Source organism: Mobula birostris, chromosome 1 (assembly GCF_030028105.1).
Source record: "Mobula birostris isolate sMobBir1 chromosome 1, sMobBir1.hap1, whole genome shotgun sequence".
NCBI classification, from domain to species: Eukaryota; Metazoa; Chordata; class Chondrichthyes; order Myliobatiformes; family Myliobatidae; genus Mobula; species Mobula birostris.
This window is the reverse complement of record NC_092370.1, coordinates 168,071,057-168,085,830: the sequence shown is the minus strand read 5'-3', so window position 1 is coordinate 168,085,830 and position 14,774 is coordinate 168,071,057. Positions and strand designations below refer to the sequence as shown.

The 14,774-nt window shown below is 39.1% G+C and overlaps 1 protein-coding gene across 6 annotated transcripts in view; it reads left to right on the top strand.

Annotated features, from left to right (window-relative positions):
- The window catches only part of pcnx1 (pecanex 1), a 253,752-nt gene that overhangs the window by 93,562 nt on the left and 145,416 nt on the right, over positions 1-14,774 (top strand). For all 6 annotated transcript variants that reach the window (XM_072265724.1, XM_072265689.1, XM_072265683.1 and 3 more), the window contains 3 exons: positions 4,991-5,030; positions 8,461-8,550; positions 10,629-12,383. In XM_072265724.1, the coding sequence (XP_072121825.1) occupies positions 4,991-5,030; positions 8,461-8,550; positions 10,629-12,383 (1,885 nt within the window). The remainder of the gene's footprint in view (positions 1-4,990; positions 5,031-8,460; positions 8,551-10,628; positions 12,384-14,774) is intronic.

The window sequence follows — 14,774 nt, the reverse complement described above, 5'->3', positions numbered from 1 at the left end:
GCCTAAGGTAGAAGGAGATGAGTTATACAGCTCTCGTTATATGCACATGCAGTTCAACTCTTTGAGTGAAAATGCAGGAAGTTTGAAGTTAATAACTCATCTCCTTCTACCTTAGGCCACAAACTTATCAATCACCCCTGCTGTTGACCACTTCTGGAGCTCCAAGATGCCGACTTCTGCAAAGAAGGGATCTGTATGCTCCATGACAGCTGGACTAAGTGTGTAACGTAGAAAAAATAAATGTGATAGGTTTTCTAAAACCCCTTCTACCTTAGGCCACGAACATATCAATCACCCCTCGTGTTTTACCTTAAAACTTTGTATCAGTAAGATTTATTGGTTGGCTTTAGAATCATAAATCCTTTTACATATTCCAAGCAGGTAAGATATTTTAGTCAACTCTGCTGCACATCCCACTCAAGTAAGTAGTTAAACGTAGTATGTTACTAGTTACCATCTTGCTCAACAGAGTTGCTGATTTCATGAAATATGATTTACACATTCTTCGTATGAAGAAAATTATGATTATAACTCCATGTTTTTACAGAACAGATGTGTGAAATTAGAGCCAGTTGCAGATACAGATTCCCAGAAATGCTCCTTGTAACTGAACCATAAGAACCTAGCAACAGAGTTGAGTCTGTGTTCTTTATATGCAACAAAAAAATAATTTGAATTTGAAAGCAAGGCTAAAAGAAAACATCACAAAAAATATCCTATCTTAAAGCCTACATTTTCAAGGGGTAGAATAGTCATGACTTCATGCTTCTGAAAAATCATTTTTCACCATGTTAATGTTCAGTAATTTTTAAATCTGTCACTTTAAGAATTACACTTGGATCCATAGGTTTCTTTATTGCCTGCTTTGTTATTATAATAAAGAAATAATTGGTTGAGGTCCACCTAAATTGAATTTTGGAAAATTACCTCAAAATATACACAAGATTTCTTAAAATGTAGTGCAGTTCAATGGAATCAAATTAATTAGTCTCCTTACACACAAACCTTTCTCTAAGATAGATTTTAAACTGTTCTTGCTAGCTTTTACATGCCTGTTAATTTGATAGGAAAAGACAATTCAACACCTGGAGCTTAGCTTGTCAGCAATTTAATATACAAGATATGCACAGGTGCAAAGAGGAACTCGATTCCAAGATTCAAAGTTCAAATGTATTTATCACATGTACATCAAAACATACAATAAAATGCATTGTTTGTGTTAACTGACACACCTGAGGGTGTGCTGGTGGCAACCTGCTAGTGTCGCCACACATCTGGCACCAATGTAGCATGGCCACATGCTCGGCAAAACATTAGGAAATAGAACACAATAAGTAACAAAACAATAATAACAAAACAGGCCCTATTCCCTCCCACACTTGCACGTACACGGTCCTCCAACCTCAGGACAGGCTATCTTCAGCCTCCAGTCTCCAGTGGACTTGTCCCACCGGGCCTGGTTGGTTAACAAATTGCCCGAGATGTGGTGGTTAATGAAATTCTGAGTTGCAGAGATTGGGCCTGTGGCTTTCCCTAGCCAACTCACAGAGAGGTTCACAGATTCAGGCCTTGGCCAACAGGTCTTGACTTTCAGACTTCTGATTTGACCCTCAGGCCTTGATCCTTGGCATTGGCCCCAGAACCAGCCAGTCACCAAACACTAGGCCTCAAAATCCAGACTCACCAATGATGGAGGCCTCTACATTAGGTCTTTTACTCAGGTCTCACCGATTTGCAAACCCAGAGGATCACTGGAACTCACTTCTCCTGCACACATGGATACCTGACTCCAGAACCCGCTGACAACACGCTAACCTGGGAGAGCCACCAGCCATCATCCACAGTCGTCTGCCAGCCTGATATCTGACCACTATTATCCACGTCCACGTTGCTGGCACATATCATCAGATAAGCAGCATAAATTAAAATAAATTATATACAATTTTTACAAGAAATAATACAATTAGAACCAAAAAAAAATTGGAACCTTAGTTCTGCAATTTTTAATACCTTTGGCAAACATAATGATCAAAATGTCAGCCTATCTAGATAGAACAGCTTTTGGAAGAGAATTCCAGTCTAGGTCTAATTTTCAATAATTAAGACACTTTCGCCCGGTTTTGCAGAGGCTTGATATCTGCGCTCACTGGTTACGTACATTAATGCCGCACACTTTACCTTTCCATTTTGTTCTTTGGCTTATAGTGATATATGCAACTATATCCCTTTGATCTAACATATTTCATTTATGACCATTTCAAATATACTTTGAACTTTAAAATAAATGGTCTCTTAAATTCCAATGCAGAACTTTACGTCCCATATTTTTGCATACGTAACTAATCAGTTCTTTTGTTGCCATTACCACTCCTTTTCTACCATTTAAGTAGCTGCAATCCAATGGCAATGCGGCTTCCAGTTTTATACACAATTTTGAAGTCTCTAGAATTTTTATCACATTCCCTGATTTCCATGTCAGTAACATTTGTTGATGTAATCAGTATGAGCTGAAGGTTGGAATGTAGGTTATGGGAAGAAAAAAGATGCTATTAATTTGAGAGAGGGTAGTGGATTCATATTTTATGGCGCCTCTGCTATTATGCTTGGGACAGCTGTGCAGCAGAGGATGACAGCCTTAACTCTTCACATGAATAAATTCCAAAGCCATGTTGCAGGAGTCTGACCATGGATGGCAGTAATCTGAGCTCCCAGGCAACATTCATGTGGCATGTCTGATGCAACATTGTGCAACTTCTAATCAACGTCTTAGTAGTTTAGAATAGGCGGATGTTATTTCCATTGTATTTAAAAAAAACATTAACGAGTATGGTTAAGGAGACAGAGATGTGATAAGAAGATGATATATACTACAAAGTGGAAGAAATTATGGGATACAAGAAGTATGGTTAGAAATGAAAATTGGTTTAAGATGGTGCTACTGAAGATGTGCGGCAGCTTACTGGTAGTTCAAAAGCAAAGGAATTAGATTTAAAAATTACTAAAACACTTTTCAAAAAAAAAATTGTAGTATTCTATCACAGCAAACAATGAAGAGGTGAGCGAAGGCAAAGCAAGTTCACGCAATGTGCCCTGCTGGTGCGCTGCAAGATCGACACACTTGGAGTTGGAGCTATGCTGGTTGGAGTGGATGATTCGGAGGGGAGAAGACAGGACAGAGGAGTTCCGATGCCCGTCTAGCTGACCCAGGTGTGAGCCTGCTGTAAGTGTTGAGCCAATTTGGAGAGGTTGAGAATGGCTTCTTTGGCGTTGAAATCCAGGTCTGAAGCAAATTACTGGGCAGCATGTTTTAGGCCTGGAGTGATTTGCTGCAGTGAGTCCTGGCTCCTAATGCAACATACAGTCTGTTGTTTGGACAATCTAAATGCCAGATCATAAAGACTAGAAGGGCAAGGTGTCAAGAGTTGGGCAAGGTTGGGTCTGTCTGGGTACTGAGCTGATATAGACAGGTCGAGAATTGTTTGTTCGACAGTGAAATTTAGGCCTGGAGCAACTTGCCGACACGGGACCTGGCTCTTAGCGTGAGGTGTGAGCAAATGTTCGGACAATTTAAACGCTGGCCTAGGTAGACTGGTGGATCCTCTCTCCAGGACACTAACCCTGTGACACTGCCCCTAATTTATACGTTCTTTGATAATAAATATACTTTGAACTTGAACTTTAAACTTGTGTCTCTATAATTCTGAATATTCATGAATGCTACTTATTTGACCTGTCAACTGTATGATTTTTTTATTCAGCTGATTCTTCTATTTGAAATAGTATGCTCCACCTTCTCTATTAATTCCATTTATCCTTTACAAATTTCATTCAGTTAATTTGCCAATATTATCTACTGCGCTGGAGTATGCTTTTTGAAAATGAGGGAACTTAACAGGATGGACTTGGTTTGGATAGTTCCCGTGTAGACAATCTCCCCATGATAAGTAGTTGGCGATTTAAGACTCAGATGAAAAATGTTTTCTTAGATCATTGAGACTATTTGAAATTCTCTGTCCCAGAAATCTTTGGATAGTGATTCATGCAGTGATTTATTGAAGTCAAGTTATGCTTTTGGATTATAGGGGTGACAGTGAATAGAAAGGCAAATGGAGTTGAAACCAAAGATCAAATCTTAATTTTATTGGATGGCAGTGCAGGCTCATGTATATGTACAGAGCATTCCTAATGTTTCATCTGTTCTGCATCAAGTTAATGATATATGATCTCTAAGAATTATCACAGAAACCTCAGTACAGCTTGGTCCAGTTAGCTACACTGGTGTAAACTGATGTCTTCTAACATTAATTTATCATGAATTCCCATTTGTTTTATTTTTGTTAAAACTTCCTGTTGCTAAATTTTCTATGTTCACTTTTAAAGTCAAGCATTTATTGATTTAGCTTGTACCTTGACATTTCTTGAGAATTCATCGGTGGTTTTCCAGGCACAATGGATCTCAAAATACTTCTCCTGTTCTTTTGCTGCTTTGTGTAGCTAAATCTGTTTACTTTAAAAGCTTCGTTTTTTTCTAAATATAATATTCTGCTTTAGATTTGTAACCAGTATATTAAATGATGTACAATTTAGATAAAATATTATCTAAAATCTGTAAAATAATTGATTTCCTGTGCAATGTTTAGTACTTAGTCATTTTCCTGTCTGTGTCCTTCAATTGCAATATGTTCTTTGCTTCCTTAATTTATTTCCAGATTTTATTATAATTGTGGAAGTCTATTATTTAAAGTTTCACATTTTTTTCCTTCCAGCCATTTTGCAGAAATCTCTTCAAAAGCACATTGCTTTGGTCATAACTTTCCAAATAATGCACATGACACAAATGAATAATTTTTGTTCTATGGAAATGTTGACTTAATAACTTATTTATTTTTAGCTTTTAGAGTGACATCTTGTTCATAATAACATATTCAGTTATAAAGTGCAAGTTCTGAATAATATTGTCATTTTAATTATTTCAATCATTTATTATCAGGCTGCATCTCCTCATCCTGGAACAGCAGCAGATATAAAAGGTATGAGATTTTCAGCTGAATGAATTACAGTTTATTTAGTCTCTTTTGTCATAATGAGTATCCCCAAATTAGCTTCCTAACTACATTGTCTTTTTGATAATTAATTTATTGCTGCTCTATGAATAAAAAATGTAAAGATGAGCTTTTTGGATCTTTGCTTCAGGTTTAGGAGTCACTCAAAACCCTGTTTTTTAAGCTGTTATTTGAAAATAAAAGCATACTGTGTATTAAATGCTTAAATATATTATGATATGCAATATATGGAAAATGCTGTGGGTAGATAGTAACTGAAAGGCAGTATTAGCGGTGAATTGGTGCTCTGTTCTTTTTATATTTAGCAACAAGTTAGATATGCATGCATGTGATAAGATCCCTGTGGACATTTCAACTTCAATTGTATTTTCAATGCAAGTTTTTACAAAATATCATTTGTTATCTTTAATCAAATGTAAGGATTTTACATTCTTTTGATAACTCTTTGGTTTATCATGTTGTTAATAAAATGACATCTATTAAATGCTATAAAACAAAGTAACTTGTGCATTACCGAAACAAAAGTTAAATCATTGGTTTCAATTAATGGATAGTTTTAGGCTATAGTACTTAAATCCCTGTTCTTGTCCAGTTGTTCAGCAGCGTGTATCATCTACAAAATGCACTGCTATTTCAGGGTTCAGAACCAGTAAAAGAGGATGTGCTGGAGCTTTTGGAAGGTATCAAGTTGGATAAGTCGTCGGCTCTGGATGAGATGTACCCCAGGTTACTGTGGGAGGCGAGGGAGGAGATTGCTGAGCCTCTGGCAATGATCTTTGCATCATCAATGAGGATGGGAGAGGATCTGGAGGATTGGAGGGTTGCGAATGTTGTTCCTTTTTTCAAGAAAGGGAGTAGAGATAGCCCAGGAAATTATGGACCAGTGAGTCTCACTTCAGTGGTTGGTAAGTTGATGGAGAAGATCCTGAGGGGCAGGATTTATGAATATTTGGAGAGGTATAATATGGATAGGAATAGTCAGCATGGCTTTGTCAAGGGCAGGTCGTGCCTTACGAGCCTGATGTGACTAAACACCTTGATGAAGGAAGAGCAGTAGATGTAGATGGATTTCAGCAAAGCATTTGATAAGGTACCCCATGCAAAGCCTATTGAGAAAGTAAGGATTAGATTATGAAAACTCTCAGTCCTCTTTTATTCTCATTTAGAAATGCATACATGCATTATGAAATGATACAATGTTTCTCCGGAGTGATATCACAGAAAACAGGACAAACCAAAGACTAACACTGACAGAACCACATAATTATAACATATAGTTACAGCAGTGCAAAGCAATACCATAATTTGATGAAGAACAAACCATGGGCACAGTAAATGAAGTCTCAAAAGTCCCCGAGTCAATCGACTCCCGAGTCCCCAATAGCAGGCGGCAAAAGGGAGAAACTCCCTGCCATAAACCTCCAGGCACCGTCAACTTGCCGATGCCTTGGCAGTAGCCGACCACAGCCGAAACTTTGAGTCCATCCGTCCGAAAACTTCAAGCTTCCAACCAGCCTCTCCGATACGGCCTCCAGAGCGCCATCCTCTGCCGAGCGCCTTCGACCTCACCCGGCTGCTCTAGCACGCAAAGCCAAGGATTTCGGGGCCTTCTGCTCTGGAGATTCCGGTTACCACACAGTAGCAGTGGCAGCGAAGCGGGCATTTCAGAAGTTTTCCAGATGTTCCTCCGTACTCTCATGTCTACCTCCATCAAATCAGAATTGTGCACGGTCTCCTACTTGACAGATAACAGACATCACCACTGAAGTGGCGGTGCGCGCTGCCGTCACGCCGCCATCTTCTCCATGGAGGCATGGGATCCAAGGGAACATTGCTTTGTGAATCCAGAATTGGCTTGCCCACAGAAGGCAAAGAGTGGTTGTAGATGGGTCATATTCTGCGTGGAGGTCGATGACGTGGTGTGCCTCAGGGATCTGTTCTGGGACCCTTACTCCTCGTGATTTTTATAAATGACCTGGATGAGGAAGTGGAGGGATGGGTTAGTAAGTTTGCTGATGACACAAAGGTTGGAGGTGTTGTGGATAGTGTGAAGGGCTGTCAGAAGTTACAGCGGGACATTGATAGGATGCAAAAATGGGCTGAGAAGTATCAGATGGAGTTCAACCCAGATAAGTATGAAGTGGTTCATTTTGGTAGGTCAAATATGATGGCAGAATATAGTATTAATGGTAAGGCTATTGGCAGTGTGGAGGATCAGAGGGATCTTGGGGTCTGAGTCCATAGGACGCTCAAAGCAGCTGTGCAGGTTGACTCTGTGGTTAAGGAGGCATACAGTGTATTGGCCTTCATCAATCTTGGAATTGAATTTAGGAACCGAGAGGTAATGTTGCAGCTATATAGGACCCTGGTCAGACCCCACTTGGAGTACTGTGCTCAGTTCTGGTTGCCTCACTACAGGAAGGATGTGGAAGCCATAGAAAGGGTGCAGAAGAGATTTACAAGGATGTTGCCTGGATTGGGGGAGCATGCCTTATGAAAACAGGTTGAGTGAACTCGGCCTTTTCTCCTTGGAGCGAGGGAGGATGAGAGGTGACCTGATAGAGGTGTATAAGATGATGAGAGGCATTGATCGTGTGGATAGTCAGAGGCTTTTTCCCAGGGCTGAAATGGTTGCCACAAGAGGACACAGATTTAAGGTGCTGGGGAGTAAGTACAGAGGAGATATCAGGGGTAAGTGTTTTACGCAGAGTTTGGTGAGTGCGTGGAATGGGCTGCTGGCAACAGTAGTGGAGGCGGATACAATAGGGTCCTTTAAGAGACTTTTGGATAGGTACATGGAGCTTAGAAAAATAGAGGACTTATGGGTAAGCCTAGTAATTTCTAAGGTAGGGACATGTTCGGCACAGCTTTGTGGGCCGAAGGGCCTGTATTGTGCTGTAGGTTTTCTATGTTTCTATCTACAAACGTGTATATATTTTCAAGTCAGAATGGTGTGCAATAGAGAGAAGTCTGAAGGTGGTGTTCATTTGCATATTACTTGCCCTTCTTGGCGGTAGATATCATGGACAGATGCAGTTGGAGTAGCCCAAGTAAGTAACTACTTGTATTTAGTCAGATGGCCCAGCTGTAGTTTAAATTGTTGTTTTTGCTACTTCAGTGGAATATCAACATGAACAACTTGTCATTGTTTTGTGATGGAACAGCACCTAAATCCAGAATTATCCTTGCTCTCTTTACTTGGAATCAACACTAAAAAGTAGCCATCAATATATTTGCATGGCTGTTTTTCAACAGGACAGGCTGAGTATTTTGTAGTAATCAGCACTTAAAATAAATTCTTGCAGAGTGGTCACTCCAGATCAGAATATGTTTACAGTGGAGTGCACACATTTAATCATGGATGATTGATTTTTTTTCCCATTTATGTCCACTGTAGGAGATGAAGAAACAGGAAAAACTTCTGATGATATTAGTTTGAGTCTGGGCCAGAGCAGCAGTTTGTATAAAGATGCAAATGAAGAACAAGGTGAGCTTGGCCTGCAGGAATTTGACACTTCCTTACCAGAATAAACACTCTGGCTACCTACACCATCTATTACATTTGCATGTGGTGTATTCTTGCCCATTTCCTTTACCCGCTTATTTCCTCTGAAGCCTTTTTGCATCCCACTTACAGACCACATGCCACCTAACATTGTATCATCAACAAACTTGGATATATTCCATTTGATTCCCTTAATCATTGATAAATTGTGAACACCAGAGTCTGTCTCACCAATCTCAGCGATATCTCATTCGTTACAGACTCACGAATTGAAAATGGGCCATTTACTCCTGCTAACATACAGAAAATGCTGGAGGGACTCAGCAGGTCAGGCAGCATCTATGGAAATGAATAAACAGTAGTGCATTCCTGCTGCTTTCTGTCTATTATCCATTCTTCAACCACGCGTAGTATGTTACCCATAAACCCAATCGCTCCCCCCCAGAATTTCCATCTAGTAAAATTCCAGTAATCTGTCATCGTTGGAACTTTGGTGGATCCACACTACTAGATTCTCCAGATTATTGGATCTTACTCTTTTTAATAACCTAATTTACATTTAGTTCACTTTTTTTTAAAATGTTGCAGTGCAATAAAAGAATTCCAGTGAGTCTGGGGAAATTAAAGGAAACATGGGGAATAAAATCCAGTAAATTTAAAGAGAGCATGGGAAGTAGGGCCCTGTTGACTCAAATCATTGCCTCAGTGAGTTTATAAGGAGTACCTGATGTAGAGTCCTGGTAAGTATAGACTACTTTCTAAATGGGGAGAAAATTCTAAAATCAGTGGTGCAAAGGAACTTGCTAGGCCTCATGCAGGATTCCCTAATGGTTAACTTGCAGATTGAGTCAGTAGTGAGAAAGGCAAATGCAACGTTAGTGTTCATTTCGAGAACACTGGAATATAAAAGCAAGGATGTAATGCTGAGGCTTTACAAAGCACTGGTCACACTCATCTTGGAGTATTGTGAGCAGTTTTGGGCTGCTTATTGGATGACCATAAGACATGGGAACAGAATCCACTAAATTTGTCAGGAGCATGAAACTGGCGCCCGTTGAGTTTAAAGCAAGTGTGAAACCTGGCCCTACAGAATTTTAAGGAGCCTTTAATGGGGCATTGGTGAATTTCTAAAGAGCATGAGAACAAAGCCCACTGAGTTTCAAGGCAGCATGGAGTAAGATGCAAATCATCAGGATTTCCAAGGAATTGAACAATTGATGATCAAAGATTTACTATGTTTCTTGAATGATCACTACTAATGCCTTGACAACCTGTTCAGCTATCTCTTTCAGAACCCTGGGATGTAATCAATCTGGTCCAAGTGACTTAGCTACTTCAGACCTAACACTTAGTAATAGCGACTGCTCTCATTCCTGCCCCCGACACTCAAATTTCTGGCATACTTCAGTGTCTTCCACACTGAAGATTGACACAAAATACTTACTATGTTCATCTACCATATCTTTGTCCCCCGTTATTACCTCTCCTGTGTCATTTTTGAGCAGTCTGATATGCTTGCCTATCTTTTACTCTTTGTATATCTGAAAAAATGTTTTAAAAATCATTGTCCTCATTTTTAATTACCTCATAACTTCATTTGTCATCACCTCAACCCTCCTTGGCCATTATTGTTGATTTGAGTTTAGTCTCTTGTGCTAGTCCATTTTTGCTGTAGCCAGCCTTCTATGTTTTCCTGCTGCTGCTGAGCTAACAAATTTTACGACACATGCCAGTGACAATAAATCTGTTTCTGATTCTGATTCTTTGCACCTTGCTTTAAATGAACTTCTTATTCTGTACTATTATTTCTATTCATCTTTAATTCCTTCTCGCATTTCCATGAAGTGGCTGGAAAATATGTTTCTGTGTTCAAGATTCAGGTCTGAAATATCTTTTTAATGATCTTCACGTTAATCTGACAAATTTGTTTTTGGAATAGGGGAAGTATGATAAGGCAGTTACATTTTGACTGTTCCTGATGATTAAAAAAAATCTATTTCCAACAGTTTGTCGACAATTTACTCTGAGTGAGTATTAATGGATGTCATTTCTTCTTATAGACCTGGCACAAGATTCTAAGCTTTTCCAAGTCGTGGTGTCAAATGATTCCTTGATGTCTAACCAGGTTTTAACACCTACGAGAACTCAAGACTTTCCAAGGGATTCGAGTGACAAAGTGACCCACCATCACACAGAGCATTCATTGTCTGCTGCTTGTGACACAGAAGCAGCCTCCCTTGTGCCTTTGCATTCCCAATCATACAGGAAAGATCACAGGCCGAGGGGAGTGCCAAGGACTTCAAGTTCAGCAATTGCTTTTCCAGACACATCACTTAGTGATTTTGCCCTTTTTCAACAAAGGAGAGGCTTAGATACAGTCTGTGAATTGGAAAGTTCAAAACCTATTTCAGGATCCAAGGAGTCTTTGACTGAAAACTCTTGTTATGCTGGTGTTTTTCAGCTAGATGACTTACTCAAGGGTGGTACTTCCCAGCCATCCTCCAAATCAGGATACAGTAAGCCTTTAAAAACTGATAATAGTGTTGATAGTCTCCAGAGTCTTAGTACCAGGAGCAGTGGATCAACAGAGAGCTACTGCAGTGGCACAGATCGAGATACGAACAGCACCGTTAGCAGTTACAAGAGCGAGCAAACAAGCTCGACCCATGTGGAGAGCATTCTTTCAGAGCAAGCAGAAACTTCAGCAGATGAGAACAGCTCGGAGAAAAAAGATTGCGAGAAAAGTGATGCTCGCAGCGGCTATAGTAGTGAACCAGAAGGCGAGAGTATTGCGGAAAGTAGTGAAAGGACTAATGGTAAAAGAAAAAAATTGCATACAGAAAATAAAGAGGGAAGTTCCAGGCAAGAGCCTTGCCAGGCTTCCAATCAGTTGCAGATTGCTGATCCAGTGCAGACTGGAGAAAGACTTGGTGGTTCTGGTTCTGGTGATGCTAACAAAAATCCTCATGCGAACGAATTGACTGTTGACATCTTGAAGCAGCAAAGTGAATTACTTCCTGAGGCCGTGGTGGAACCGGCAGTAGAAGAGGTTGTCGAAAAATCTCACTTACCAATGGATAAACAAACATTAAAGGATGAAGCAGCAAAGCAAAAGGACGGGGATGTAAGACCCAAATCTAATTTTATCCACAGAGCTGCCTCTACACACAAGTCAAACCGAAGAAGGTCAGGGAAAAAACGAGCAAGTAGTTTTGACTCTAGCCGGCATAGGGAGTATGTGTCATTTCGTGGTGTAGCTGGTATTAAAACCGGCAATAACGGTTTTTGCCCGGATGAAGATTCAAGTGACCAGAGTGACTTGAGCAGAACCTCCAGCATGCATTCGGCACATCGTTTCAGTTCAGACAGTTCATCCAGCACCACTTCCCATTCATGTCACTCTCCTGAAGGACGGTACCATGTCTCAAAAGCAAAGTACTTGTCTCAAGAAAGAGGCACTGACTTTGAAGCTATGTTAAAGGTCCCTTCTGGTTCAGAAACTAGTGCGAATGCTAGGAGAAGATCGACACACAGGACTCTCAGTGCAGCCAGTGCCAAAACTCATGCACGAGTGCTCAGCTTAGACAGTGGCACAGCAGCCTGCTTAAGTGACCCTAACAGATTAGGGACACCAGATAAAGTGAGGCCTTTAACTACATCTAAGTCAGACTTGGAAGCCAAGGAGGGAGAGGTGTTGGATGAATTATCTCTTATAGGCAGAGCATCACAACTGGAATCAGTAACTCGCTCACGTAATAGCTTACCCAATCAAGTAACCTTTCCTGAAGCTGAAGAACAAGGAGCGACTAGTACAGGTGAGTTGTTAAGCAGTTACTTGATTGATCATCAGATACACTCCCATATACACACTAATACACAAATCTTTGACATAAATTTATCAGTGTGGATCTAATTCTAGCTTTGTTTTGTGGGGTGCTTGTTAACTAATACAATTATTTTGAAGTACTGGAGAATTACGTGGAATGGTTTCAGGTGTGCTTGTAAGTGTACTGTATACTTACTTGTTGGTGATTCTGGCTCTATATTGCATAAGCGTGGGTCTAATAATAATTAGCTGTAGAGCAGCTGGAATATACTTACAGCAGCCAGTTATGGAAAGAAGATTAATAAGTAGAAGTGATCATCTGGTGTTGTACATTAAATTGATTTTTAAGAGAGCTTACAATTACAAGCACAGATTACTATAATGGCAACAATGTTCTTCAAGAAACAATGCAAAAGAAAATGCAAACCGTCGTTGTTTCACAGAATAACTTTGCAGATTTAATAAAGAATAAATAAGCAATGCAATTCAATACCATATTATATTAAAAGCAACATATATTTGGATGAGTACATGGATAAGAGGTGTTTAGGGGGATATCAACCAAACACAGGCAAATGACACTAGCTTAGCAGCACCATGGTTAACGTGGAAAGGTTGGCTGAAGAGCCTGTTTCCATGCTTATTACCCTGACTCTATAGCTACAAATACTGTGCAAAGGGCAGCCTTTGCAAAATGATAGTTGCAGTGTATCAATCTTAATCCAGTTGAGGTACCGATGATTTAACAGACATATTACACGTTTATCCGGATAATATTGCATTTTACTCTTTTCGAGTGTACTTATCAAGTTTATTAAAATTTTCTTTTTGCTTAGAATAAGTAGTAAATGCTAGCTGACTACTAACTAAATGGAGTAAATTTCACAAAGAACTGAGAAGTTGGTCCGAATTACTTGGCAGATATTCGTATTCGAGCATGATAGAGCAATTGGAGATTAGCTGATTGCTGTTTTGTGAGAGTTTGTTGTCAGAAAATTGGCTGTCATTTTTTGTACATTATAACATCATTTTCAAAAATATTTGATTTGCTTAAAGTGCTTTGGCACAACTACAGGATATTGAAGATGTCAAATAAATCTAATTCCTTTTTAAATAAGTCAATTAATTGGATAATATTTTTGATATATGATTAACAGAATTTGCCTTTATTTCTTGATGTGTGATCCTTTATTTTTGAAAGGAAGTGAAAATAACTTGAGTGTGCCTTCATTTTAGCTTGGCATATTTCTTTGCAGCCAAGTAATTTTAAACTGACCTCCTTACGGAGCTCAGCCATAACTTAATCAAGAAATAATTAGAAAGTCCAATAGCCATAACGATTCTAAATTATACAAGGCCTGTGGTTTCATTCCAGAAATTAGGTTTGCATTTTTAAAACTTAAGTGCAGCTTGATTCCATTTCTCTTATTCTATATTTTTTGACAGTTTGATTCTAGTACAACTGGTTTTTCTGTTTGATCCCTTAAAATGATTGCACTGTAGTTCCCAAAGGCTACGAATATCCAAATCAAAGAAAGACAATTTATGTCCAGTTTTGATTTGATTCTCTTCACTTTGATTAGCAAATGTCTTATGTGAAACATTGGTATTGTGCTCAGTGGAAATGTAAGTACGATGAAATGGAATCTACCTGAGTTACTTTGGCTTTTCCAAATAATCTTTTTAAATCCTCTCTAAGCTGACTGAATTTTTCATTTAAAAATGCTCTTTTGGAGACCATTTTTTAAAAATTGTGTGTTTAAACCATATCCTTAGTCACCACAGACTTCACAAGGTACATGATCACTGGTAGGTAGGCTTTGCCAAATGCCAAACTGACCTACCTGAAAATAGGTTACTACCTGTTAATAAAGTTACTTTTGGACTGTTTGTAGTTTCTCTTTTATTCACCCTATCAATACATTTGTAAAAAATTCCCCTTTTCTGGAGATGTAGTAGTATGCCTCTAAGGCCTTGCTTTGCCTCACTGAATACCTACTGGTTTTTGTTTCTTGCAACATATCTGGTAAATGTTGATGAGAGGGACTGGGAGAAGCAAGACTGGTGTTGCGAGCCAAACCCAGCTTCATATTACTAGTCTTGTTAAATTGGATTGTGGGTATTTACTTTTTTGGAATGTTTTCAAACTTTATTACTCTCATTCCCATCCCCAGATCTTGATAGCCTTGTCTGTGAATATAGTTTGCTCTTTTTCTAGTTTGTTAAAATGAAAATAATAAACTAGGCAGTAATGTGAAGACCAGATGTTAAACTTGTATGTCAATATAAAAGAAAAATAAGGTAGACACTGAAGCTTTATATATATAGTTATAATGTGTGTTGTATGACACACTTGTCATTAGCATACAGAAATGTCCTG